Here is a 27,066-nt window from a genome sequence, read left to right as displayed (position 1 = left end):
TCAGCTTCAATAATCGTAGACACCTCTTCGCCAGTTTTTAAAGCAAAAGAGAAAGGTACCTGTAGAAGTTACTGCTTTCAGAGTGCGTTTTTTATTGCGAGAATTTTGATTTTTAGGCCTCTTACACAATCCTGGTGAAAATTCATATAGAAATGTGAGTATAAATTTCAGTCTTTATGCCTGGGTCATGTTCATTACTCTAAACTACTGCAAGGAAATTACCCCTGAACAATTAACTGGTCAAATGGCTGATAAAGCATTGCTTCTCTAAAATCATACGCCTAGGATAGGTGGGAGAAAGCCCTCAAATGCCACCATCAGGCTTCTTGAAATTCAGCCATTCTCGCCTGCGCTCCTCCGGAGAAGTGCTTCAGATACAGAGCAGTCAGTCTGGGGGACTCTCGCTCAAAAGAACAAAGGACAAATACAGTCAATACATTCCATAAGGTTTACATTTCCTTTGCTTTTCCCCCCTTGGTTTTCCCTGAGAAGGAGTGACCTGGGCAAAGACCCTGCTCTCTAAAAGACACTGTATAGACCTTTTAGAAGCGCAAAGTCCAAGGCCGAGGTGAACTTCAGGTCAGCGCGTCTAACAAATATGAAAATGTCGGCTGGTGAAGGGCGCGCCTTGTGATTTAACAAAGACTGTCAATGTGTAAGATTAATAAGAAACAAAATGCACACGGTGTCACTGTTCGGTCACTTTGAATCTTGGGACAGGGTTGCATTCAAGAGCGAAGGCTATTCCAAATATATTCAAAATGATTCAAACAGATTCAAACTAGGCTGCAAACGCTGTCTTCCTCTCGCCCGCCCGCCCTCTCCCTTGGCCTCCCTCCGCTCTCCTTCTCCATCTGGGATTCGAGGAGATGATGAAAAGTTATTTCACTTAATGGGATTTTAAGAAAGCTTTTGTTGGGAATATCTGTTATCCCTGCACGTGGAAATGAGCAAATGTGCTCACCAGTTTCCCAAGAAAAGGATAACTGCTTTCACCCTGCTTGGGACTGGAGCCAGTTGGTGTGCGAAGATCAGCACACTCCCTCTCTGCTCCATTTCAGAGCATCCCATCTTTTTCTCGGGCGAGATGCTGCTGGTAAACTTCAGTTTATTTATTAATTGAGTTAAGTTTCTCTTTCTGGCTTGACTTTGGTGTCTTGGATCTTATGTAAAGGCAAGAGTTGTTGCTTTTTTAATGTTTTTCAAAAGATTATTTGATTCAATGGAATGATGTTGTGGCTTGCACAGAGAGATTGTGGAAGGATCAGAAAAGGTACTGAGATTGTTTATTACAGCCATAAATCTTGCAGTAAAATGTCAAAATGTCGGTGTGTGAGATAACACTTGGTGGTCCTGGCTCCGTTTGTGTTTATGATAGGAACCACAAAGACAAGTTACAGGCCTTGGGGGATTCTGTGTAAGCCCATCTTCCTGAAGTAATAGAACCACATGAAACAGCGCAGTTCACTCGTTTAGGCTAACCATATACAAAACAGGGCCCATGCCTTGTTAATGCTTTAAAATAGAAACCCAGTAGGAGGTTCTGAGGCTAAACAACATGAATTTTGTGTTTTGATGTCTGTAAATAATACTAAACAAACGTGGTTAAGACCCTAGTACTCAATGCTGATGACATGAGGATGACGGCAAATTTCCTTGTCATGTTCTCTCCCCCCCATAAGCCTAAAGAGCCCAGTTTGGTCAATTACATTATGTATATATTGTCCAGATTATATATTCGGTATATATGTATTATTTTTTCTTACTGTTGAGAGATGTTGGTTTAGGCATCTGTGTCATAGGCTAGATTTCCCCCCTGAATCTAGAGAGGATATTTAAAGATTACATTCAGCACTGATTTCTGTCTGTGGCTCAGATTTCATTTAAAAAAAAAAAAAAAGAGAGATTCAGGGTGCCCCACATGGATGGACAGCACTCTTCGCAGACACACAGCCAATGTGGAAAACCTCTTTGTACCACTTCAGGGTGATTCCAGTTAAAAAAAAAAAAGCTAACATGATCCCTGTTTAAACCTCTTTTCCTAAATTAGTTTAAAGATTAGTCCCATATAATAGGCTTTATGTGGCTAAGCATTAAGCGACTATCCATCAAATGGATATCCCAGCATTTAGTAACTCATAGGAGTAAGCGATATAAATGAAGATAGAACTGACGTTCCTTTTGAAGTGTCTCCAGGCTTCGGCTATAACTTTCCTTGTCTGCCTTCCAGACTCAGTTGCGAGAAGGCTGTTTATACTGCTCTTTGAAAAATCAAATAAGGTGCAGCAGCCGAAGGAAAAAAAAAAAAAGAAAAAAAAAGCCCCTGCCGTGGGTGCCACTGCGGAAGCCTTTGGGGTGGTGGCTCTTCCAGCTCCCGGCGCTTCCTCTGGGCGGGAAGGTACCAGGTGTGTCTGCCTGGTCCTCGGGGCAGGGCAGGGACCCGGTACCAGCGAGGCGTCGGGATTTACTCCAAAAGATCAACATTAGGTGGGATTAATAAATCATTTATTTGTTAATAACGGTGTAATTAGTTTACCCATCAAATTTCAATTACCAAGGCAGCGATCCTGTCCCCCTTTCCAGGGCCGCTGTTACCGTCAGCAGGCTCGCGGGCGGCGCCCCGGCCACCGCGGCCCGTCCCGACTCCGAGCTGCCCCCGGGGGCCGGGCTGACAGCGCCGCGTCCAAAACACCGAGTTCTGGGGGGGGGGGGGGGGGGGGGGACCCGTCGGCCCGCAGGCTGGGCGAAGCGCCTTCTATCCGCCGCTCGTTCGGGTTTGGGAATTGTTCTGAAATAGGAGGTGGTGGGTCTCCAAGCTCTATTTTTGCGGGGGCGCCGCTTCCATCCCCCCCTTGGGCCACCTTCTCTCGCACAATCGCACCCAGTTTACAGGAGAGTGTTTAACTCCCCCCCCATCCAAGGAGATGCTATTAGAAGGGTCTGGTTTTTCTTAGGAAGAAAAAAAAAACACCCAGATCCCGTCTCTAAAAGGAATACGAAGTGAAACGCGCCCGGCCGGTCACCCCGGGGCGGCCCAGCCTCGCGGCCCCAGGCCCGGCGGCTCCTCCGCGGGGCGCGGGCGCGGCGAGCCGGGCGAGGTGGGGACGGGGTCCGCCGGGAGAAAACGGGCCCGTTGGCCTCATTCGTTCCACCCCGGGGCCGGGACTAAAACCTGAACAGTGCCTGCGTCCCACCGCCCTGCCCTCCCCCCGCCGGCCTCGAACCCCCAGGGCGCCGGGCCCGGCCAGGCCGGGCCCCAGGGCGGCGCTGGGCCGCGGCGCCCGGCGGCCCCGAGGCCTAGGCCAGGAGCAGGGCCCTCGCGCAGGCTCTGGGCGTCCGAGAGGCCCCGAAGCCCCCAGGGCCCCGAATTCCCAGCGGGACTCGAAGTTGGGGGGCTGTGGGGGAACCAAAGCGCCAACTCCCTCCCTCCGCCGGGACGGGACGGCAGCATCCATCACCTCCCTCGCGCTTCCTGATCCGGGTCCGCGCGCGCGGCGCCCCCATTGGCCGGGCCGGGTCACGTGGGGCCGGGCGGGGAGCGCGCGGGCGCGGGCGGGGGCGGAGCGGCGCGAACTTTGGTGGCATTGGCGGCGGCGGGAGGGGGAGGGTGGGCGCTTGACAGCGGGGGAGGGGAAGGGAGCGGAGGCAGGGGGGATGGGAAGCGAGGCAGGAGGGGGAGGGGCCTCGGCGAGCCCAGAAAAACGACAACGCGAGAAAAATTAGTATTTTTGCACTTCACAAATTAATGACCATGAGCTCGTTTTTGATAAACTCCAACTACATCGAGCCCAAGTTCCCTCCCTTCGAGGAGTACGCGCAGCACAGCGGCCCGGGCGGCGGAGACGGCGGCCCGGGCGGGGGCTCCGGCTACCAGCAGCCCCCCGCGCCCGCGGCCCAGCACCTGCCGCCGCAGCAGCCCCAGCTCCCCCACGCGGGCGGCGGCCGCGAGCCCCCCGCCTCCTACTACGCGCCGCGGGCCGCCCGCGAGCCCTCCTACCCCGCGGCCGCGCTCTACCCCGCGCACGGCGCCGCGGACGCCGCCTTCCCCTACGGCTACCGCGGCGGCGCCAGCCCCGGGCGGCCCCCGCAGCCCGAGCAGCCCCCGGCGCTCGCCAAGGGCCCCGCGCACGGCCTGCACGCGGGCCATGTCCTGCCGCCCGGGCGCCAGCCCCCGCCGCCGCCCCCGCAGCAGCGCGCGGCGCCCCCGGCGCCCCCGCGGCGCTGCGAGGCGGCCCCCGCCGCCCCGGGCGTCCCGACAGGGGGCAGCGCCCCCGCGTGCCCGCTGCTCCTGGCCGACAAGAGCCCGCCGGGCCTGAAGGGCAAGGAGCCCGTGGTGTACCCCTGGATGAAGAAGATCCATGTCAGCGCCGGTACGTGGCGCCGCTGGGGAGGCGCGGGAGGTGGGCGGGCGCCCGGCCGCAGCCCGGGGGTCGGGGCGGGGGTCAGGAGGCGACGCGGGGCGAGGGGGCTTCGGGAGGGAGCCCCCACCGGCCCCAGCTCCGGGGGGATGTGGGTGTGTGCGCGCCAGCCAGCCGCCCGATCCCGATGTGAGAACCCTTTTGTACCCGGGGTCCCTTTATCGGGAGATTTACGAGACGCCAAACTGTTAGGGCAGTAATTATAGCCCCCATAAATTTAATTGCCCTGGCAGAGGCTTCAGGCCATGTGTCTTTGAAGCTTTTCTTCAGCCCCAAGGCCCAGCACCGTTCTTTATGGCTCTCGGGTGTTTCCCGTTGTCAATAGCCTGTGAAACATTTTCTTTGCCGTTTTATGTATCTTGCGTGAACTTGGTGTCAGGTTATTATATAATGATGATGTCCCATTGCTCTTCCCACCCCACCTTATCTCTCCTCCTCCTCTCCCTCTCTTTCCACTCCCTCCTCCTTGGCTTCCTCCTGGGGTTGTGGGCTTTCAGTCAACCCCAGTTATAACGGAGGGGAGCCCAAGCGCTCCCGAACCGCCTACACCCGGCAGCAGGTCTTGGAGCTGGAGAAGGAATTCCACTTTAACCGCTACCTGACCCGGCGGCGCCGCATCGAGATCGCCCACACGCTCTGCTTGTCTGAGCGCCAGGTCAAGATCTGGTTTCAGAACCGCCGCATGAAGTGGAAGAAAGACCACAAACTGCCCAACACTAAGATGCGCTCCTCCAACTCGGCCTCGGCCTCAGCAGGCCCGCCAGGGAAAGTACAGAGTCCAAGCCCGCACCCGCACCCGCACCCGCACCCCCACCAGGGTGCCTCCACACCCATGCCCTCCGCCATATGATCTTCTAGAGATCCAGACCAGTTTCTTTCCCTCACCTGCTTTTCTCCTCTCTTCTGCCCCTTCTCCCACCCGCCCCTCCCCTGTCTGGACCATAACAGACCCCCCCCCCAACAAAGCCCAACTTGATGAAAAGTATTATAAAAAAAGAGAGGACATTATCCTGGTAAGAGTGTGAGCTGGTTGCCACCCAAGAGAGGACAATGGCCAGGATGCTGGCTGGTGGAACAACCTGCTGGCCTAAAGAAGGCTGCCAGGTTTGGGTACCTGAGAAGGACCGCTTGGCATCAAGCACTGTTGAGATGGCTGAAGTCCGCTGGACACCCCATGCTGTCTGGTGACACGTATATGTATATTTGTTGCAAGCAGAAGAAAACAGACCCTTTCCCACCTTCTTTACCTCCCCTCCCTCATTAAGGCAGCTCATACAAGCTTGTCTTGAACTGAATAAATGAGTAGACATTGTGGACCTCACAAGATTATTTAATTCTCCAAATGTATAGACCTCGATGGTAGATGTGACATGATAGTTTCCCTTCCTTGCATTTATTTAAAATATTGTTGTAGAGATACTGTGGTCTTACTCCGAGGCACAATCTTTGGGGAGAGGGGAGTGCATTTAGACCCATGTGCAACTGTACAAATTGTGGTGCGGCTATATAGAAAGCCATTGCTAAGAATAAAGTCTGTTTTAAAAAAACAAAACATTAAAGTTCTAAAACACATTTGCGTGTTTCCTACTTTTAATTTTTTTTTTTTAAAGTGCTTGACCTCGCATGTGAAAATCTTGTAGATGGCTTGAGCTGTGGATTCTGACTGCTCATATAATTTGTGTGAGTGTGTTCAACTTGGGCTGAACTCTTGTCAAGTTTGACCCACTGTGGGAAAAGTTCCAAAGAGCATGAAGGCTCTTGAGCTCTGAGAGGGCTCCTCTTCTTCCCAAACTTGGCTAGGCTTTCAGTCTTCAAGTCTCTGTAAGGCATAGAAACGTGTCCTTCCCTGCAATGAAAGGTGAAACCGCGCAGTGCTGCGGGCCCAGGAGTTTCTGCAGCTGCTCTACTCACTGAACTCTGAGCACACTTGGAAAGAAGTGGTCCCTTTGGTATTTATGGCACCTTCACACTTAATCTGCCTGTTTCCCTGGAGATGAAAAATAGTTTGTGCAAAGGGTTGAGATTGCTTTTTGTCTCTTTGCTGTTTTTAAGGTTCTCATCACTAACTACAGCTTGGGAATCTTTTTTTTTTTTTTTTTTTTAAGCAAGACCTTTCAAAATAAACTGGATTTTCCCAGTACACCCTCCAAAGTTTCTTTTGAGGAAAGAAAAAGTTAATGACACCACCAATTGCACCCCAAGCAAGGTAGACCTGGGAGTATTCAGTACTAGAAGAAAGCCAAACTCTGAACAAGGGTCACTTTCCTCAAATGCTCCTGAATTTTTCTGCCCAACCTAGAGATCTAGATTCAAAAGGTTGAAAATAAAATCCACGTCTCAATCTCCATAACCCTAGTATTTGTTTACTGATTTACAAATCAGTCAAGAGAATTTAGACTTAGTTGTCACTAAAGGGGCAAGATACAAAAAGAAAAAAGAAAAAACCAACACACATTAGCCCCAGATTATTAGAATTGTCCCTTGGCCTTGAATGAGGGCAATTTTTAGCTCATGTAATAATTTTAGCGGAGATGGGAGGGGAGTGCTCACCTACCTACCTCTGCAATAACGGGAATTTTAAACATATTTTTCCATTAGCAGGGAACCCTTAGCCAGTGGTCAGTGCTGTTATTCCTAACGCCTGTGTGTAGCACAGGCAAAGGTGAGCTGCTGTCTACCTATGAACAAACCAGATCTGAGAGGGAAGTGATGGACGCCAGCCTCAGAGGGGCCTCCACCTCTCCCCAAGAAAATTCAGGGGCAAACAAGTGCCCGCCTTCTCAAATCAGGCCAAACCTGGCAAAAAGTGCATTTTATAAGGTGTGAACGACTGCCAGGGATCTCTGGAGTCCCTGAAACTGCTGCTGAAACTTATTAACCCTTCCTCTGCTACACGCACTTGTAAAACGAAATTAAATCACGCTGAAAATAGCAATTTTCCCGGGAATCATTAATCACCTCATACAATAAATACTTCTTTGTAATTCAACAGCAATTCTGAAAGGCATTCTCTGGGAAAAGTCTATGGAGAAGCAAGGGATCTTCTTGCAAATAATGTGGTCTCGGGCAAAGACGCAGCATCTTGGCTGTCTGCTCAAAAAATGCCTAGGCTCTTGGTGGAAACTGAATGTCGAGCTGCAAAACCTCACATGGCAGATTGTCATCAATTAAGGTAAATTCTTATATTTCTCCTTTGTAGTGAAGGAGGGAGGATGAGGGCATTAATTAGCTGCGTACTGGAGGGCAGCTGTGTGGGGCTAAAAGGGGTAACGAAGAGGGAGGGTGGAGATTGTTTTTGTGGGTTTTTTAAAATATCCAGTGCAAAATGACATTTTTACCCAAGCTGTCTTGGTTGTTAAGGTATTGGTAAATTTCACCAGGTCAAAATAGTCAAAAATGATCCAGATGATTGTTTCATTTCTTCAGTGTTTTGCCCGGTTCAGATTTGGTCTTTTAAAGCAGCTTGTTATAACAGCTTAGAAAATCCCACTTTGTGCTTCAAAATCGTGCATTGTCTGCCCTTTGCTAGGGCAACCATAAGAGTTCACCCAGAGGACAAATTTTCTATCTCATTAATTGTTTTTTTTTTTTTTTTAAGGAAACCCTACTGGCCCCTCAAACCCTTGACCTTAAAAAATGGTATTTTGTGTGAGCTCTGTAATTCGCCTACCAAAATGACCCTTACACATGCTCTCCTCCTCTTTCTCTCTCCTTCCCTCTAACACACACGCATCTGCTTTAGTCACATAGCCAAGCTGTGCATGTGTCGGGAGATAAAAGTTTTGTCAACATCTGAAATCAACCTAAATCGGATAGGAGACACTTTAATGGTCACAGTTTGAATTAAGTACTTAACAGTCGCCCCCCTGAAGAAAAATGGCACTTTGCAGGCTCTCTTTCCTAGTTTTGTTGAAATCTACGATATACCCGGTGTTTTATTACAGCAGGAATTCAACTGTGACAGGAAGAGTAGAGTACTTAATACCCAGGATGGAGCTCATGGGAAGATTACCTAGATATATGGGGAGTAGGCCCTCTGCACAGCATCTCTGACTTTATACTCAACCTTCCCAGGGTGCCCACACCCTCCCCCACCTCTCCGCCTCCTCCCCATGAGGTGGGCATGCCATGCCTCCTGTGTCTCCCTGCTCCCCTAAGCTACCAAACTGTGATGGTCTCACCCACCACTGCCTTCCCTCCAGCAGTTTCACAATGAAACAGATTAACCACTCTTTAGAAAAAGAAAAACCCAAAGAATCCATGTAGCAAACAGAAACCTGGGGCTTCCCCTTCCGAATGAATGGGTCCTGAGCAGGCAATAAACTGATCTTTACACTCTTTTGGCCACTGCATCCCTAGGCGAGGTGAGGTCCTCTACTGGGTAACACAGGCTCACCCTGCCCAGCAGCTGCTCCTCCAGCGGTTGCCCTTCTCTGTAATATATACAGGCCCAAGGCTAACTCTGCTGCTTCTCTCAAAGAGTATGGGCTGGGAAGCAGAAAGGAGAGAGGCCTGTGTTCTAACTCTTTAACAGCACCTAGGAGGCTGCTGGGGCTGTTGTGAAATATTCTCATTTGACATTTCTGTCTTGGAACTCTGTCATGTCTTATTCTCAAGGCCCCAAACTCATGGAGTAACCCCTGCCCCCTTTCAGGTCAGCCCCAGTCTCTCTGGAATGGATTCCTGAGGCTAAAGGGGTCCCAGATTGAAAGAATATCCCAGGAAAAAGAGATCTGGAGGCCATTTTGGTTCCATCTCAGTTTTCGGAAGAGGAAACTGAGGCAGGGGAATGCTCCCCCTTCATGTTCTTTGTGTTAATGAATTGTAGATTTGGTGTCAGGTTGGGTGGGGGTACCTGCACAGGCATCTTTCCTTGGGAGAAGGTTATTTTGCCTGGATTGGACCAATGGGCCTGGGTTCACACTTGCCATGGAGGGCCGCAGGTGCGCTGGCCAGGTTGGAAGGGTGCTGAGATAAGTGGGCTGACCTCTGGGCTCAGGAGGTGACCGACGTCAGGGTGCCTGGGAGAGCAGGGGACACCCCGCTGTCCACAGTTCTCCTAGGTCCGGAGTGACTGGCTCCGCTGTGCCGGCCCTGGGATCTCGCTGGCGTTCCTTTGCCCCAGAGCTGGGCAAGGGCGTCTGCGTTCCAGAGGCCTGGGAACTAAAGAAGCCAACCAAGGACCCTGGTGGCAGCAGATAAAGGTGTAGCGCCAGTTCCAGGGAGATATTGAAATTGTAATCTCCCCGAGGTCACGTGACTCATTAAATAATTAATGCCGATCGTCAAGAATGGATGGAGTCAGCAGGGCCTCACTAGGAATGAATCTCTCAGAAGTAAGACCCCCAACTTCCTATTTGGTTTTTTTTTTTAAACATACACCGTCAGTATGATTTCCAAAGGCTTTGAACTGCTTTAGGAGGGCTGGAGAGGAGGGGAGGACCCGAGCTGCGGGCCCACGCTGGGCCGCGGGGCTTTCTCTGCAGGGTTTCTGCGAGTCCGGGGCGCGCGCCACGTCCGCGCGCGGGGAAAGGCGAGTTGGAGCTCGGGTTCTCTGCGGTCACATCCTGGCTTTGGTGATGAAGTGGGACGGCTGCGCAGACAGTTGGTAATGTTCTGATTCACACTGGGGAAGGCTGCGGAGATGCCACAGGACGGGCGCGCGGCTTTGTTCAATTTCCCCGGTGTTCATAAATCACCCGCGCCGGGCGGGCGAGGGGCGAGCGAGCGCCAAAATCGCCGAGAGAGAGGCCGCGGCGGCGGGCGGCCATGGCGGAGGGAGAGACCTGGGCCGCATCTCTTTGTGACTCATTAGTCTGAACGATTTATGGGGAACAGCAGCCGTGAATATTTGACTGGGGGATAAAGAAATAGCAACAATAATAATAACCATAATAATTACAACACTCCTAAGCGTCGCCGAGTGGGGGTGGCTTGGCGGATGGGGGCATAGCGGATCTTTCTGGGACGAAGTTGAGTGGCCACATGCTGTGTAGCTAAGCCCCACCTTGTTCGGGGTCATGCCAGGAGCCCCAAGGCCAGGGGGCACTCCCTTTGGGACCATGGAGGGCGAGTTTGAACAAGAGAAAGGGGCCCAGCATAGATTCCCAGTCCCAAGTGCCTGATGGAGAGTGGGGGCTGCAGGTCGTGGAGGTGGCAGAGGGCAGCTAGCTTCTGGTTTGAGGCCGACGGGTCAGTGTGCTAGGGGGCTGTGAGGCCTGCGTGGGGGTCAGGGGACCTGTCAGCTATTTGGTGGCCGGTCTTGGTGCTATCAGGAGGATTGCATGGATGCCGACAGCCATTGAGGGCTGGTTTGGAGCAGGCTGGAGTGTGGGGAGGCTATGCCGGTTTGGGTGAAGGGGTAGGGGGGCAGGGACAGGAATGTGGAAGCAACCCACTCGGCAGAGTCCCAGCCCAGTGGAAAACTTCTCCAAGTCAGAGCTCACTGCCTCTTCCCCAGTGTACTCCCCCCACCCCCCAATTGGCTGACCGTTTGCTACTTAGAGAGCAAGAAAGGGTTGCAGATATCTTGAGGGACAAGGTGGTAGCAGAATTGGGGCATCTAGGGGCTTGTCCCCGCTGCACAAGGTGAGGCCGGATAGGGCCCCTAGATTGGGTATTGTGGATGCTCCCGTCCTTCGCAGTTTCCTCCTATTTCCAGCAGCCAGAGCTGGCCTGCTGTGAGGGACTAGCTCGGTAGTCCTGCCAGCCCACTGGGGCAGAGAAGTGACGCGCTCAGGGCTTGAATGAACCAGAAGACAAAACCTCTCAAGGCTGCCCCTGGCCCATGGGCTGAGCTGGAGTTTGATTTCGCGCCAAACAGAAATGAACACTATTAGTGAGGTTTCGGGAGAGTCGGTGATTGAATGCTCCCAGACAAGGCTTCCCTTTGTTAGAAAAGAAAATAAAGCGTGCATTCACATTCCCCAAGTTGAGGTGCGTGAGGAGCTCTCGGAGCAGAGCAGGCACCAACAGCAAAGCCCCTTCCACCTTCCCATCTCGCTCCGCCTCGTCCATTTTCTTGCCCCTTCCCCCCTTCCCACCCCCTATATAAAGAAAGAAAAAGAAGAGTGTGGGTGCGGAGATGGAGTATGTATTTATTTTACAAAAATAAATCACCATCTTCAGGCCATTTGTAGACTGGAACCTTTCGAGCAATGAGTGAGCCGCATGGACGAATGCCCTGGCGACTCCTCCGTGTCCGCGTCACCCCGGGGGCCACCCTGGCGCCCCGACCGGCCGCGCTTCCAACTCGGGTCCTCCAGCTCCCTTCCTTCGCAGCCACCGTTCACCCTCTGCTGTTTGTTTATCCGCAGAGCTCCTGGACACTGGAAGAAGCTATCCCCTGAGCTCCCCGGAGTTGGAGACAATCTGGGGTTCGGTCTTAAACATCTTGCAAGGTAAGCGCTGCGCCCAAACTCGTCACCGCTTGGGGCTTTGCACCGGGCCTTTGGCAGGAGTTTGCTCTCCGGGCAGCTGCAGCCCTTGGAAAGAGGTTCTGGTCAATGTTTAACTTCGGAGGAGTTTTGGAGCTGAGTTATTCTCGGCTCCACATTCCGCGAATGCGGGGCTTCAGGCGGACAAAGAGTCGGCCCGCAAAGCCGGGTGGAGTGCAGAAAGGGCGGCGAAGAGACCAAAGCTGTGCGCGCCTGGGGGCGGGGGCGTCAGAAGGTTGTATTTGTCTCTTCCGGGCAAGTTCCGAACAAACCACTACAAGGAACAGCAGGGCAAAAGCCAGCAGAGGCCACGGGCGCGGCGGCCGCTGCGTGGGCTGTTCTTCTTGTCCACTGTTGGCGGCGCCTGCGGAGACTGTGAGTTCGGAAATTGTGGTCAGTCCAGCTCTGCGTGGAGGAAACTGGTCCCGCCGCCTTTCAGCTTCTCCTGCCCATTTGCTTTTCTTCGGCAAGAGGGAAGTTGCTGTATTTCCAGTGTAGACTGTGGCAGGCAGCGGGGGGGCTCCAGGTTCCTTCAGCCAGGCTTCCCCGCTCTTCTTCCTGGGGGAAATGCACGGGTTTTCTGTGTCCCCGCGTTTTCTTTTCCTATTTGGAACAAGGGAAAACTCTTTAAAATTCTTTTCCAGTTCTGGCTTAATTTGTCCTCTTAGTTTGGGATGCAGGAAGGTAATTACTGTGGTTTATTGCCTTGTAAAAGATCCATAAATTTCGTGCCTGTTTGGGGGAGGGGCTGCTGGAACAGCTTTCCGAAGCTTAGTATGAAGGAATGGGTTTTGCTTTGTTCTTTGAGGAATTGCTTCTTTTAAAAAGTTTTCTGAGGTTTTGTTTTCTATTCCCTAGGCCTCAGTCTTGGCGAAAATAGTCTCTCCAAATAGATACTAGGTTGCTAATTTGTTGCAACATGCTATTCCCAGGTGCTCTCAGGCGGATAAGGTGTTCTGGATACAATTCTTATTTTATTAGATAGGAAGTAAACAGAGTAATAGTAAAGTTGGGTTACTTTCTCAGCTACTGTATGTCTATTTATATCAAGTTGAGACAGAGCATTTCAGGAATTTGCCACTCAGTGTGCACATATGATTTGCATCTCAGCACACAACAGAACTATTGCCTGTATAAACAGTTGCAGGAGTTTGAGACCATGTGTATAAAGTGATATACACATTCGTGTGTGTCCAGAGAACTTGGAGCCCATTTGTAGTGCAGTTGCACCCACAGGAAATATCTCATGTTAAATAATGATCTATAACCTCCACCAAAAAAAAAAAAAAAAGAAAAGAAAAGTGGGCTAAGAGGGCCTAACCCGATGCTGAGTAGAAAAACCACTAGAGTTAACTAAGGGGGGAAAGATGTTAAGTGTATTTTTGACAGAGAAATCAGATCACAGTGTTTGAATACAGATATATCTAATCTGCCAACAGCGTTGCAAATATTGACTAAAGCTCTGTATCCTGAGTCACCTGCTCCTTCTGAGACAATGTTCTGCCTACTTTGGCTCTGGTGGCCTGGATCCAGGGCATGTGTCCCCAGCCCTGGCTGGCCAGGCTGGGGATCGGAGGAGTGAATGAAGTAGTACTGGCAGCTGTGTTCCCGGCCTGGGCCTGCATCCTTGAGCACCTTCATTCTTGTTCTCTGGAATGAAAGTTTAAAAGGCCCATAGCCTGGCTCCAGGAAAGCAGATTTCAGAATGGTGAAGGAGGACTCTCAGCTGCTGGTTCCCTAGTGGCTTGCCCAGACCAAGGTCTCTCTTAGGGAAGCCATTTCCACCTCAAAAGTTAAACTTCTTTGACTTCTTCAGATATTTTCCTTTATATCCCACAAAATCACCTTATCCTACCCCAAGTCATTAATGTTAATTGTTAAACCACAGTTGGAGCATTAACCGGGCTGTTAATAATGGCATGGAGGCTCCTGGCTGGAGCTGAGATGCCTCTGGGCCTTGCTGGCGTTAAGGCATTTCTCTGAAGCACTACCAAAGACTTCTCCCATTGATTTATGGCCTTGGGAATTTCGATCTGCTCCAGACTATTCTGAGAGTTCTGAAGGAGGCCCCTTCTCATCTTTGAGTTGAAGCCTCTACAGAAACTTTGGTTGGAGGGAGTGGAGTTTGCCAACAATTAGGCAATACTTTCAGGTCCTTTCTAGGTTATCTGGAGAGCTCAATGTAAAATATTTGGAGGTCGTGGGTAAGGGGAGTAGAGGACAGTGTATCACTGGACTGAGTCCTTGAGGGGACTGGGGTGTGCTTTTTGGTCCTGTCCCTCCCCCAGCCTTTGGTCTTGTCCCCCACCCCACACCCAAACCTGAGAGAAGCAGGTTTCCACTTTGGGGTCTTACTTTCCAGCTTGTGGCTTAGGTCAGAGCTGTGAAAGTTGACATAGAAGTTCTCTCCTAGCTGTACCACAGACAAGACCTTATGGGAATACTGCCACCAGCTTAGGCCAGGGCTCACTTCCAAGGGGTGAGGTCTCCTTCTCTTTCATTGCCATTCTGATTTGGATACCCCCATGACCAGGCTCCCTTACTGAGGGCCTCACAGTCTCACCAGGCCCCTTCTGTTCCCCTGCAGGCAGGAGGGGAGGAGGGGAAGAGTCATGCACAGCCTCCTGCAGCTGCTACAAGTGAGCCTCATGCTTAGAGAGGCCTAGCTAACTGAAGACCGGCTCTCCAGGAACAAAAGAATATGGCAGGAGGATCTCTCCACCTCAGAGCACTCCTGAAGTTCAGAAACTAAGGCCTGAAAATAGGAACTTTTAAGACAGCCCCTGAGAGGGTTAAGTGTTGAAATCAGTGGAGAATGTCACCAAGCAGAAGGCAGGGGAGTGTGTGTGTGTGCGCGCGCTTATTTGTTTCAGCCAGGTTGTTCCTGAGAAAAGTTGGTCCAATTCAGTTTCTGCTGGTGGACACAGAATTGTCTTAGGGGAGGGTGAACAGACATGTCTACAGAAAGGGTCCCAAATTGTCTTGCAGTAGTAGGTTAGTTAATTCAGGGGATGCTAGCAAAGGTAGTTTTTTCCCCTCTTCTTGCAGAGACAATTAGATAATTTCCCCATACATTTTTCATCATTAGAAGCTGATCATTTCATTTATCATTCAGCTCTGCACTGAGGAAAAGTGTAAATGCAGGTTTGGCCCAGACACTGGGTCCTTCCTGATTTTGCAAAACTCTGACCTATCCCTCTAAAGCCAAACACCTTTTTCCTAGGGCGGCTCCCACCAAACAAAACCAACTGGACTTGGAGGAGGTGCTTTAGCCTTTTGTCAGCTAATTATGGGCCTTTTGGGTTTCTACAGTAGCTTTGGTGTGTGGCGTGGGTGTTAGCACACTCCATACAATGGCAGGCCATGAGGGAGTCCACTGACTAGGCCGACCATTATTGGGTTTTCTTCTGGAAAAAAGGCAAGGGCTTGGGCCTTGCCTTTTGATGTATTGGCCAGAGGAGACTGGAGTGCTTGGGTGTGAGGGGTTCAGCAGGTCCATGTGTGGAAGACTAAGGAAAGTTATCTGGACTCTTAAGAATGGGGACAGCATTGCTGTTTCCTTATGTTTGGATCAGTGCAAAGAAATATAAGGGGAGATAACTGGCCTTGTGCGGCACATGTTGGGGGGAGGGGACAGATGCCCCCAGCATCCAACTGCCCTAGACAAAACTCTTCCCCTCCCCCAAAGCCAAATGTTCTGCTTGGAAACCTAGTTTCTTCAGTGATTCCCTATTTCAAATAAAAGGATTTAAGTTGACGTATGACCACGTGAGCACATAATACAGCACATTATTGTGGCATTTGGAGCGGAGACCCGGGCGGCTTCGCCTGTGATTACGTTTTCCAGATTCTCTACAGAGAGAGAGCTTCCCCCCCACCCCCACGCACCCACCTCCTTCCCCTTCCCCTTCTCCGGAGAGCGCTCTCCTAGCGGGCTGCAGTTTTCAGCACTCATGGAGCGGTTCTGGGCCAGCTAGCCGATGGGACTCGAGGCCACACCAGAAGGATGGAATTTATTTTAAGGTATTTCCGTTGATTGTTCATATCTAGAGTGAGTTATGGCTGTGAGAGACAAAGGTCAGGCGAGGAGACCCTGGTTCAGGGACTGGACCCTCAGCCCCTCTCCTTTGTTTCTCCTTTAGAACCGAAACCATTCGAAAGATCCCCAGTAGCGCCTTAGACTGAGTTTAATTCCCTGAAAAGTGTTGGGGGATGTAAAGGAAGGGGCACTTGGGTGCCAATCGGTGGGCCTGGTGGCCTCCAGCACTGGGGTGGCTTTGTCCACCACGGCGGGGCTTGAGTCCTGGGAGCTGAGCCCCAAGCAGAGGGAGGGTCCCGGAGTGCCGAGCAGGCTAAGGTGGCCGCTGCTCTCCTAGGCGACACTGCCTGGAGAGGGTGGACGCTGAGTGAAGGAGAGAGGGAATCGCTCCCCTCATTGCTCCTGTTTGCTGGCCAGAGATGATGGGCGAGGGCTGACCAGGGCGGCAGGAGCGGCTGGGAGAAGGAAATCAATGGGTGTGCAGATGCGCTGCCATTTTATTGATGATGCTTCAGGCCACTTTGTTCAGCGCTGGGTTGCAGGATGCGCTTTCTCACACACGGGATGGAAGGAGCTGGTGGACCCCAGGACATGCCTTTGTTTCCCCTGCACACCCTCTACCCAGTAGGGGTGGAGGACAGCTGGGGTGGGGAGGCGAGTGTGCTGGGTGCCCAAAAGCTTTTATTCTAATGTTGGGGATACAGCGGGAAGAAGGAGCCTGAGCTGGATTTGGGCTTCATAATGAGCATGGCCTGGCCACCCCCGTACGCCCCGGCTGGCTTGGAGAGTTGGAGGACTGGCCGGTGCACTCTGGGCTGGAGGGAAGTCCAGAGGCACAGTCCGCAGGAAGCAGAGGCAGACTTTTCTCTGGCTTCCGAGCCCCAGAAAGGGTACTGTAGCCAGAATGGAGGCAGATGAGAGTTAAACTGTGTGCTTCCAAATTACTGGGAAAGCCATAGCTAATTGGGCTTTGGGGACCCAGCACTCCTGGGAACGATGAAAACTCCGGGAAAAGGTGAAGGAAACTTTGCTTTCTTCTGCTCTGAGAGGGAGCTCTTAGAGCAGAGGAAAGGGGTGCCTACCAGGAGTCAGGAAGCGGATTTGCCCTGTGACTTTCTTTAAAAAAAATCTTATTTCTTTTTGTACTTGAAAAAAAAAAAATCAAACGAGGCTCACCCTACTTGAGTGGGATTTACTTCCCCAGAATGGAAGGGCTGCTCTGCCCTCCCCCTCTGCCAGCCTCGGCAGTAACCGTGTTTAACTGAGGCCGTTTCAAGTGCTCTAAAACACCCCTTGGAAATAAAATGTAAGCTTTAATTGCTGTTCAATTACTTGTCAGCATTTCATTTGATTTATGACCCAGTTCTGGCGCATTTTTGACCCAGTTAAAGACTCATAAATAATATAGTTTCACTAGAAAGAATGAGAGAGGGAATAGAGGTTTGTTAAAGGCATCTTTTTATTGTTGCTCCAGTACCAGCGAGTAGAATAAATATCTCAGGAAGGCCTCTTGAGCTGGTTCTGTATTAAAGCCGGCGCAGTAAGAAGAAACCAACAGTCGCAGATACAGAGCATTGGTCGGCCTCTCCTCCAAGGAAGGAGCTAAAGCCACTCTATCATAGCTAAACTGTAGCTATAAAAAAGGCTCAGTCCTTCTCACCCTCAAAACGCCAGCCTCACCCTTACAGGCAAGTGTATTTCCACATTAATTTTCCTCCCCATTTCGGGTTTCGATGCCTCATCTTGCCAAGGGTTATTCCTCACGTTGGTCCCTGGCTGCACAGCCCCCCCCAGCCTCGGAGGCCCTCTCAGAAATGTTCACAAGGAGACCCCTGAGAAAGGCACCAGTGCACCTTCGCTGCTCCAAATATTCTAATGCTGAGAAAATGTTTTCCCCTGGTCCCCATGGGTGAGAGGGATTGGGAGCACAGGGACTTGGGGGAATTTGGAGAGCCAGGGGATCTTCTTAGCCAAGAAAACCTCAGTGGTTTTGGTGGAGCCGGGTGAATGGCTGCGGAATTTGCCTGGAAAGGGCACCGCGGCAAGCAATGGGCAGTTTCTGGCGATGGGAAATCGACAGGAGGTACTTTTCTCTTAAAAAAAAGAAAAGAAACTAACAAAAATTACCTTCAGCTATTATAAACTATTATTTTTTAATCACCTCGCCTGCCTTGTTCCAAAAGCCAGGACTTTGGATTTCAGCAGAGCGGCCTGAATCCAGGCAGTCTGCGTGCCAAGGCGCGAGACTCCAGCCTTGAGGTCGGAACCCTGCCTCTGCCTAGAAGCCACCTATTTGGGGCTGGCTGGCGGAGGTCCCGAGCTCCTGTCCCAGCTTTCCCCCCGGCCCCCCAGCTCCGCAGGTCCAGCGCCCGCGTTTCCCACCCCGGCACGGTCTTGGCGCCCGTGGGAAGGTATGCGCCCCGGGTGCTCCAGCGCTCACCTCCGCGCCCTCGGATCCCTTGGCCCGGCCATCCCCTTCCCTGGCAGGCTCTCACTGAGGGCTGGCCGTCTTTCCGGGCAGGCAGCTGGCGTAGTTGAGCAGGCGTGAGAGTCGCGTCAGCAGTTTGAAGGAGAAAGTGCGGGTTGATAATTGACCCACGCCTTCTTTCTTCAAATGCCACATCGGACCAGGACAGTTTGAAGAGAAAATGCCGCCGAGCGGATTTTTGAGGCCGGCTCTCGCCTCCTACGCGGCCCGGCTCCCCCTTTCAAGTTGCGCGGCTGCAATATGCCATAAGAAGCAAGTGTTTGCTGTTTTGTGCTCTGTTTACAGCTTTGGGGCGCCGAGTCATAAATCTTGCCCAGCCATAAATGACAAAAACCATTGGTATGCATGAGGCCACCCTGGCCGGGAGTGCTTTTTGATTCCTCCCTTTCCCCTTGGCTTTGTTTTTGCTCTAAGGTGACACTTTGGCTCCCTGACAGTTTAAACATACTACTTATATTTTTAACACCTTCCTTTGAGAAGGACCGGCCGTTGACACCTTGGAATTGCACGAAAGCTCCATTTCTCTCTTTTTGCCACACACATACCCCTACAGAGTTGGCTTTTGAATCTGGGGAGTTGAGGGAGGCGATGGGAGGGAGGAAGACTATCCTTAAAGTTGGGGAAATATCGCGGGGCACATGCAGGCCTTCCCTCCGCTCGGCTTCCCCCGTGCGCCCCTAATTCGGGTGGGAGTGGATACCGTAGATGCCGGGTGCTGCTGGGGTCAGAGTCTTATCAGCCTTTGCCTGTGAGTGACCTGCCTGTTTGTCCTGTGCCCCCCTCCACCCCCGGACACACAAGAGCTGGAGACTCGGGTTTCTAGACTCCTGTGCGTACCTGAGCCCAGAGCTTCCCGTCTCACTGCCCGACCACCGCGCATCTCCCCCCGGCTCCTTCGCTCCCGGCTGCCAGGATTTCAGGGTTTCTGCCTAGAAACACCACCGCTGGCTGCCCCGCTGCCTCTTCGGGAGGTCTCTCGAGAAAAGAGGCCCTATCGGAGCCCCCCCTCCCCCAAAGATTGGCTTTGAGGGTCTTGGGTTAGGGGTGGCAGGTGAGGTCAGCTGCCCAAAGTCTGGGGAACTCTCTTCTTCTGGTTCTCCTCGCCCCTCAACTGGAAATGTCCGGGGCAGAGGGTTACAGGGTTTCTCCAACATTCCTAAGAAATATAGAGCCGGGCAAGAGATCCCCTTTGTGAGAGCCGATTGTCCTCATTAGCATAATTTTCCTGGACTTTAGTGACGCCCAGGCGCGGGAGAGGGAGGGCGTGGGGTTTGGGGGGGGGGGGCTGCCCTCCTCCCGCCGCCGCGCTCCCCCTCGCTCCCGGCCCTCCCCTCGCCTCAGCCCCATCCCCCACGCCGGCCCGCGCAGCCCCAGCCGCCTCGGTCTCCCCTCCCGCCCGCCCCCAGCACCCCCCGCCGCACCCCCTACCAGCCGCCGCTCGGCGCGTAATATTCATAAGAAACATACCCAAGTCGGTGCCACTAGCCCAGGCAGAGCCCCGCGCGGCGCTAGCTTATCTCCGGGCCGCGGCTGCTGCCCTCGGGAAGGGCAGGGGGCGGGGGTGTGGGGGAGGGGAGGGTGGGTGGGGTGGGTGGGAGGGGGGGTCCCAGCCGCCCCAGTCCGCCCAGGGCGAGCCTTGCCGGAGCAGCGAGGAGGCCACGCTCCGCGCCTCGGCGTCTGGGCCTCGGGGTCTCCCTCCCGCCCGCCGCCTCGGCTGATGCTGAGGGTCGGTGCCTGTCCCGCGCCGAGGGGACCCGGCCGGGCCGCCGAGCCGGGCCGGGGGCCGGAGCCCGCGCCCGCGCCCGCGCCCGAGCCTGCGCTCGCGGCGCCCGTCAGAAGTTAAGGTAAGCAGGGCCGCCACCGGCGCTCGGCGCTGAATGGCGGAGTGTACGTCTCGGTGATTTATGGCCGCAGACTTAAATCTCGGTTCAAGAAGAGTTCACAAGCCGGAGCTTCCTCCCCGGCAGTGACTGATACCCTTACGCGTCGAGTTCAGGCCGCTTTCCCATCCCCGCCCCCACCTCTCCCCGCTCCCCGAGCCCGGCCGCAACTTTTCCGGGTTGGGGAGGGAGGGAGGGGTGGGCAAGGGGCCGTGGGGGCGCTTTCCCTGTGCTCCCACTGAAACTCGGGGTGAGGGCAGGCTGAGGAAGGGGCGGGAGTGGAAGCAGAGAGCGGTGTCTGAAGGACGGAGGTTGAAATTTGGGCAGATCTTCCAGAGAGACAATAGGGCTTGTTTCCTGCACTCAACTTAGCCCCCTCAACCCTGTCAGCTCTTGCACCTGGGGGTTACCGTCCAGAAAAGGATCTTTTCCGAGCAATCTCCTCCCATCCCCAGCCCTTGTTTAGGGGGTGCAAAGCAAAGTTTCCTGGCTGGCAAATCTCCAACTTCTTTACTAGGTTGCAAACTTTGGGGGCTGGGTTGGGGGGGTGGGGTGGACTGTGTGGGCCCCAAGCTGGTTATCTGCTGACCTCAAACAATAGGAAGCACTTTAGGGGGACCTCGAGGTGAATTCATATTTTAAGTTTAAGGGGGTTGTTGTTTGCTCTTTGATTTTTAAAGGTATTTTTTTGATATTTTACAAGACAATGCACAACTTGATAAAAAGAATTAGGTAAACAGCAGGCCGGTGTAGCTTATGACAATGGATTAGCAATTCACTTGAAATAGTGCATGTTCAAAATCAACTTAATTTTGTATTATCTAATATCTTGCTGTTCAAGTGTCTGGAGTAATTTTCTTAACCCGATGTTTCATTTTACACAAGCCTAGTATCTTAAAAATGTATAGTGGCAGACATTAACACTGCCAAATGTAATAGGACCTGTTTTCAGTGAAAGGACAGGAAACAGACATTAAAGTACTATTCCATTTTAAATTTTATTTTATCATTTATTTACTTTTGATTATGGTATCTGTAGCTTTCTATCTATTTCCAAAGAGAAACAGTACTCCAGGGCTCAAGATCACACACAATAACTCTGGACGGATAAGGGATGCTGTAATTTTTAATTGAGGTTCTGGAAAATTAATTGTGCCTGTTTTCCAGATGTTGGTCAGATTGTTGGTTTAATAATGAAATCCAAAGGAGTCCATTATTAAAGACAAAATTACAGTGTAATCATCCACTGGTAGACGCTTATTACATTATTTTTTTTTTCTAGTTAACAAAGTGTCCGCTATTCCTGGAAAACTTGAATAACTCCAGGACTGAAATACACAGAGTTGCGGTATGAAGTGTAAACCATTTTCGTGAATTTGTCCTTGTAATTTTCTCAAATGGTCAGAGTCTGAGTGTGAATATATGAACTCACATGGAACTTTTCTGAGCAGAACCAGAGGTTGACCATGCAAAGGCTGAAAAAAAGGGAAACAGATTTCACTTCTGCAAACTGCTTTCTTTAAAAAAAATAATAATAATAAGTTGAGTTGAGAAGGCTTTCCATTGCTTATTTTAGATTTCCAGGGTTGCCCTTTACTTGGTGTTTGGTGTTTCTGAAGCAGGTAAATAGGCCCAGTAACAAATATCAACAACAACAGCACACAAAGATCAGGGAACTCTGGCAGGATTTTATGGTTTGTGCCTCCATCCCTCGTCCGGAGCCAAATGACCCCCATACATCAAATTACATAGCAGTTTCTAAGACAGAACCTATTATCGTTAAGTTGGAAGGAGAGTTCAAGCCGTGGTCATGGAGATGAACGCTGGTTTTTCAGGTTCCTGGTGGGGTTTTTTTTTTCTCTAATCCATCATGTTTTAACAGGTAGAATTTGATAGTTGCCCTGAATAACAGCACCTCAGAAAGTCCAAGACAGGAGGGTCTGGGGACCTTTTGTAGCCGTGGAGAAGAGGTGGGAGTGGCTTGCTGGGACATGCCTGAGGAATGGCAGAAGGAGAGGAGTGAAAAGCTGTCCAGGATTTGAATGTGACTTGCTGGAGTGGGTGTTGGTGGTGGTCCCTCCTCACTCAGGATGGTCCATCTAAAGTTTCTCTCTCCCCTTCTTAGCCACATGGGGCTCATTTGGAGGCGGGTCATATCCCTGCACAGGGGTAGACTGCCTAATAATCTCGAAATCCAGTAGGGTCCAGTAGGGCAATTACCTGACATTTTTTTGCGCATACCTCTCTTTGGTTCCGGAATGTCCAAGAAGGGGCCGGATGAGACATCGCCCCCTGCCAGTGCTCTTTTGGCAAATAAAAGCCCTAGAGCGAGGATTGGAGAGGAAAAAGTGGCGTCTCAAGCCCCTCTTTGCCTCCTGGACCCCTCTCCAAAATTCCCAGAGGGAAGGAGCCCCGGGACCTGCCGGACAAGGCCAAGGAGCAGAGAGGAAGGGGCACCCCGAGTTTCTTCTTCCCTGGAAAAGAAGGATGCCAGCCCTGTTCCTTTCTAGCCCATCAGACCTTTCTTCTTTTGGACTCCAGCTCCCGAGACCCGACTTCCAGCCCTCACTCCCTCGCCTCCTCTCTCCCCGGAAAACCCCCCAACTCCAGACGCAAGTTAAGCAAATATTTGTAGCCGCCAGTAAATTCCAGCGGCTTTTTATAGCGCGGCTCTCTGCGCCCGGGGCCAAGTCGTGCTGCTAAATATTGCTGACCACTTTTTCTTTTATGGCTTTCATGTCACTTAGCTATTGAGAGTAAGATGGATTTGTGCGCAGCCCTCACCGCGCGGCGATTTTCACCCCCCCCCCAGGTCTGCGCGGGGCGGCCATTGGCGGCGGAGCGTCACGTGACCGCGGGGGCGTGCCAATGTGCGCCCTCACGGGTGTCAAGCCCCTGTCAGAGTGTGTGATCAAGATCGTGAAACAACGCGATGCAAAAAGCGACCTACTACGACAGCTCCGCGATCTACGGTGGCTACCCCTACCAGGCTGCCAACGGGTTCGCTTATAATGCCAGCCAGCAGCCATCGTACCCGGCGTCCGCAGCACTGGGCACCGAGGGCGAGTACCACCGACCCGCCTGTTCACTCCAGTCACCCTCCAGCGCCGGGGGCCACCCCAAGGCGCACGAGCTGAGTGAGGCATGTCTGCACACCCTGAGTGGCCCACCCAGCCAGCCCCCAGGCCTAGGCGAGCCGCCCCTGGCCCCGCCACCGCCCCAGGCTGCGCCCCCTGCCCCTCAGCAGCCTCAACCCCCTCCGCAACCCCCAGCGCCGGCTCCTGCTCCACCCCCACCCCCTTCTTCAGTCTCCCCACCTCAGAATGCCAGCAGCAACCCCACCCCAGCCAGTGCGGCCAAGAGCCCCCTACTCAACTCGCCCACCGTGGCCAAACAGATCTTCCCCTGGATGAAGGAGTCTCGACAGAACACAAAGCAGAAAACCAGTGGCTCCAGCTCAGGTAAAGGGGTGCCTTCTGGAGGAGGGTCCTCTGGCCTGGCTCCCCATTTCCTAAGCCAGCTCCATGCATAGCTAGCACGGCCTGGAGCACTGGAACATTTCCAAGGATCCACTGATCCTCCTGGTTCTACCCTTCACAGGTTCCCAGAGTCTGCAACTAGGGAGGTGACAGGACTATGCACACAGGAAACCCCAGAGAGACCTAATGGAAGTCTCTCTGGACTTCACCAAGAGCAAGTGGGGCCTAGTGTGTTTGGAGTCACTTGTCCCATTCTTGGAGTTCGGGCTTTTGTGCAGAACAAACCTGAGCTCCACTCTGTTTTTAGCACAACTCTTCATTTTTAATGAAGTAGTGACACCCACCCCCACACTGGAATGTGGCAGAATAAAAGCAGGCCTAATCACCCTCCAATTCAGAATCAATGCTTTGCTTATAATCAGAGCCTATTTTTAATTTTTGCTCCAGCAGATGGAGTGGCTGCCTTACCTCTGGGAAGGCCCAACTCAGACTTAGCAAAATGAAGGCAGCAGAGATTTCCTGGGGGAGGGGATTCAGACTTGTCATCCTAATAGGAACCACATGGGCTTCCTGGAACCCGACTCCAGGGGATGATAGGTCCTGGGTCTTGGGGCTTCCCAGTATCTTGGTTACCTTTGCCCCTGCCTTCTCCAGTTGCCAGTGCTCTGTTCTAAGAGTCTGGGGCATTCCCAAACCAGGACTTGGGAGGGCCAGGGAGGACAGGAAGCCAGATTAGTGGGCAAAGCTGGGCAGGCTGTTTGGTGACATGGAGAAACCCTAATTAATAGGACCCAGCATCAGGAGCCTGGGCCTCTCCACCAGAAATGGATACTGTGATGGGATCTCTTCCTTTGTGATGAGAAGGCTTCCAGATTGGGGCTTCTGTGCTACCCATCTCCACCCGGGAAATTAAATAAGTGGCCAGTTGAGGCAACTATCCAATCTCTTAGACAGACTGAATGAAGGAAAGGTTTATTGAGTATATATTATGTGGCCCACATTCCAGTTAGTGTGAAGGGAAAGAAGATGGTGAGGCCCTGCCCACAGGGAGCTTGTAGTCTGATAGGCCTGCAGGATCATTAAAGGGGTCAAAAAGTGAACAGCTCCAGGAAGGAAATGCAGACTAGGAAGCAAACTGGGGGTTCTGCTTTTCTGTCCTTACCCCCTTGGAGAAGCCTATGATTTGCAATTTGACCGAATGAGGGGCTAGCTGGCCAGGGACCAGCACTGTTTCCCCACCAGGCCAGAGGACAGCACTCCGTTCCTCCTCCCCGTTCTGGGCCCTGACAAATAGAGGGCACTTTGGGGTTTGCAGCGAGGAGGGGCCTGGTTGGGTCAGGGACTGGGCGGGGTTGCCGAGCAGCCCCTGACACCGCTCTTCCTCTCTCGTCTGTCGTGGCAGGGGAGAGCTGCGCAGGCGACAAGAGTCCGCCTGGGCAGGCGTCCTCCAAGCGCGCACGCACGGCCTACACGAGCGCGCAGCTGGTGGAGCTGGAGAAGGAGTTCCACTTCAACCGCTACCTGTGCCGGCCGCGGCGCGTGGAGATGGCCAACCTGCTGAATCTCACCGAGCGCCAGATCAAGATCTGGTTCCAGAATCGCCGCATGAAATACAAGAAGGATCAGAAGGGCAAGGGCATGCTGACGTCATCAGGGGGCCAGTCCCCAAGTCGCAGCCCCGTGCCCCCGGGCGCTGGCGGCTATCTGAACTCTATGCATTCGCTGGTCAACAGTGTCCCCTACGAGCCCCAGTCGCCCCCGCCTTTCTCCAAGCCCCCCCAGGGCGCCTACGGGCTGCCCCCTGCCTCCTACCCCGCACCCCTGCCCAGCTGCGCGCCCCCGCCGCCCCCACAGAAGCGCTACCCAGCTGCGGGGGCAGGCGCAGGGGGCACACCCGACTATGACCCGCACGCTCATGGCCTGCAGGGCAACGGCAGCTATGGGACCCCACACTTACAGGGAAGCCCCGTCTTCGTGGGGGGCAGCTATGTGGAGCCCATGAGCAACTCTGGGCCGGCCCTCTTTGGCCTAACTCACCTCCCCCACGCCGCCTCAGCTGCCATGGACTACGGGGGTGCTGGGCCGCTGGGCAGCAGCCACCATCACGGGCCTGGGCCAGGGGAGCCGCACCCCACCTACACGGACCTTACTGCCCACCATCCTTCTCAGGGAAGAATTCAGGAAGCCCCCAAGCTCACCCACCTGTGATGGTGGGCTCGGGGCTGCGCGCCAGGAGAGCCCCCCCCAACCTTTCTTCGTTTGCTTTTTTTGTTTTAAGGTTCTCCCTGCACCTCCCTTTTCTCTCTCCTCCGCCCCCTTCCACCCCCCACCCCACCCCTCGTTTTGTTTTCTTTGGTAACGCGTTTTTATAGTTTATGTGACGTAGCAATCTTGGTTGCTGGAATGGCTGTCAGTATCAGTAGCGATATTTATCTCCGCCCCGCTCGGCCGCTGGCCCTGCACCCTTTCCCTTCTCTTCTCGTTGATCAGAAACAGGGTATATGAACAAATTTCCTAGCCGAGTTCTTCAATGTGAATTTGTTCGTACATTATGGCTCCCGAGGGGAAGCGATTACTTTTTTTTTTAATTTTAGTTTTTTTATTGCACTTGTAAAGAGCGAGAAAAAAAAAATCAAAGGCGCTTTGAAACAGGGCTCCCTGTGCAAGGGTGACTAAGTGTACGTCTTTCCGTGTGTGTGCTGGTGAACAGTCAGATTTATTTATATTTTTTTTGCAAGCATTGAATAATCTAAGTTTTAAATATTATTTATCCCCCATCCGTTCGTATTTATATTAAAGAAATTCTGTACCCTGATTGTTCAGAAGGTTTCTTGGGCCTTTTGTTCAATAGTGTATTGGCGTACATAGGAAATTCTTTTATTTGAAAGGGAAATGCAATTCCTTTATAGAAAACGGTCACGATGCAATGATACCGGAGAGGACCCAGCTTTCGAACACAGCGATTTAAGTTTGTAACATCCGGCGAAACTGAAGAAAACAATCTGTAAACACGAAAAATGCTAGATTTGTTTTGAGAGTTCTACATTCCTTGCTGCTCACACTCTGAGAAACAAAACAAAAAAAATAATAAAGTTTTTATTCTGAGTAAGATCCGCGTTCGGAAGGGGTTCTTTGGCCGAAGATGGGGTTCCGCGCGGAATGGAGGCGGAGGCGGAGCGGCCTCCCGGGCCCAGGCCGCCCGGCAGCTCCGGCTGGGGCCTGGCGCGCGGCGCCCGGGAGCAGGGCGCGTCCTCAGCGCGGGGCGGCAGCCGGGGCTCCGGGCGGCTGCAGCTGTGGAGTCGCCGGGGCGGCCGGCCCGCTGCGCT

The 27,066-nt window shown here is 52.7% G+C and overlaps 2 protein-coding genes across 5 annotated transcripts in view; both read left to right on the top strand.

The window, feature by feature from the left end:
• The window catches only part of HOXA3 (homeobox A3), a 44,858-nt gene extending 18,009 nt beyond the window's left edge, over window positions 1–26,849 (top strand). For 2 of the 4 annotated variants that reach the window (XM_087821224.1, XM_087821222.1), the window contains 5 exons: window positions 7,411–7,590; window positions 11,735–11,818; window positions 21,544–21,609; window positions 23,074–23,722; window positions 25,143–26,849. In XM_087821224.1, the coding sequence (XP_087677350.1) occupies window positions 23,194–23,722; window positions 25,143–25,948 (1,335 nt within the window). In that variant the 5' untranslated portion in view covers window positions 7,411–7,590; window positions 11,735–11,818; window positions 21,544–21,609; window positions 23,074–23,193 and the 3' untranslated portion in view covers window positions 25,949–26,849. The remainder of the gene's footprint in view (window positions 1–7,410; window positions 7,591–11,734; window positions 11,819–21,543; window positions 21,610–23,073; window positions 23,723–25,142) is intronic. The other 2 variants (XM_087821225.1, XM_087821223.1) reach the window with 2 other exon arrangements.
• On the top strand, window positions 3,746–5,268 carry HOXA4 (homeobox A4). The gene is made up of 2 exons (XM_087821426.1): window positions 3,746–4,370; window positions 4,916–5,268. The coding sequence occupies exons 1-2, from the start codon at window positions 3,746–3,748 to the stop codon at window positions 5,266–5,268; spliced, it is 978 nt and encodes a 325-aa protein (XP_087677552.1).
• Window positions 26,850–27,066: the final 217 nt, after the last annotated feature.

Source organism: Miniopterus natalensis, chromosome 10 (assembly GCF_054644295.1).
Source record: "Miniopterus natalensis isolate mMinNat1 chromosome 10, mMinNat1.hap1, whole genome shotgun sequence".
NCBI classification, from domain to species: Eukaryota; Metazoa; Chordata; class Mammalia; order Chiroptera; family Miniopteridae; genus Miniopterus; species Miniopterus natalensis.
Note: the sequence above shows the minus strand (reverse complement) of the source record. Positions and strands in the feature narration are given on the sequence as shown.

Coding starts and splice junctions, on each gene's coding strand:
- HOXA4 (XM_087821426.1), top strand. CDS start 3,746: ATGACCATGAGCTCGTTTTTGATAAACTCCAACTACATCGAGCCCAAG. Junction 4,371..4,915: donor GAAGATCCATGTCAGCGCCG/GTACGTGGCGCC, acceptor GTGGGCTTTCAG/TCAACCCCAGTTATAACGGA.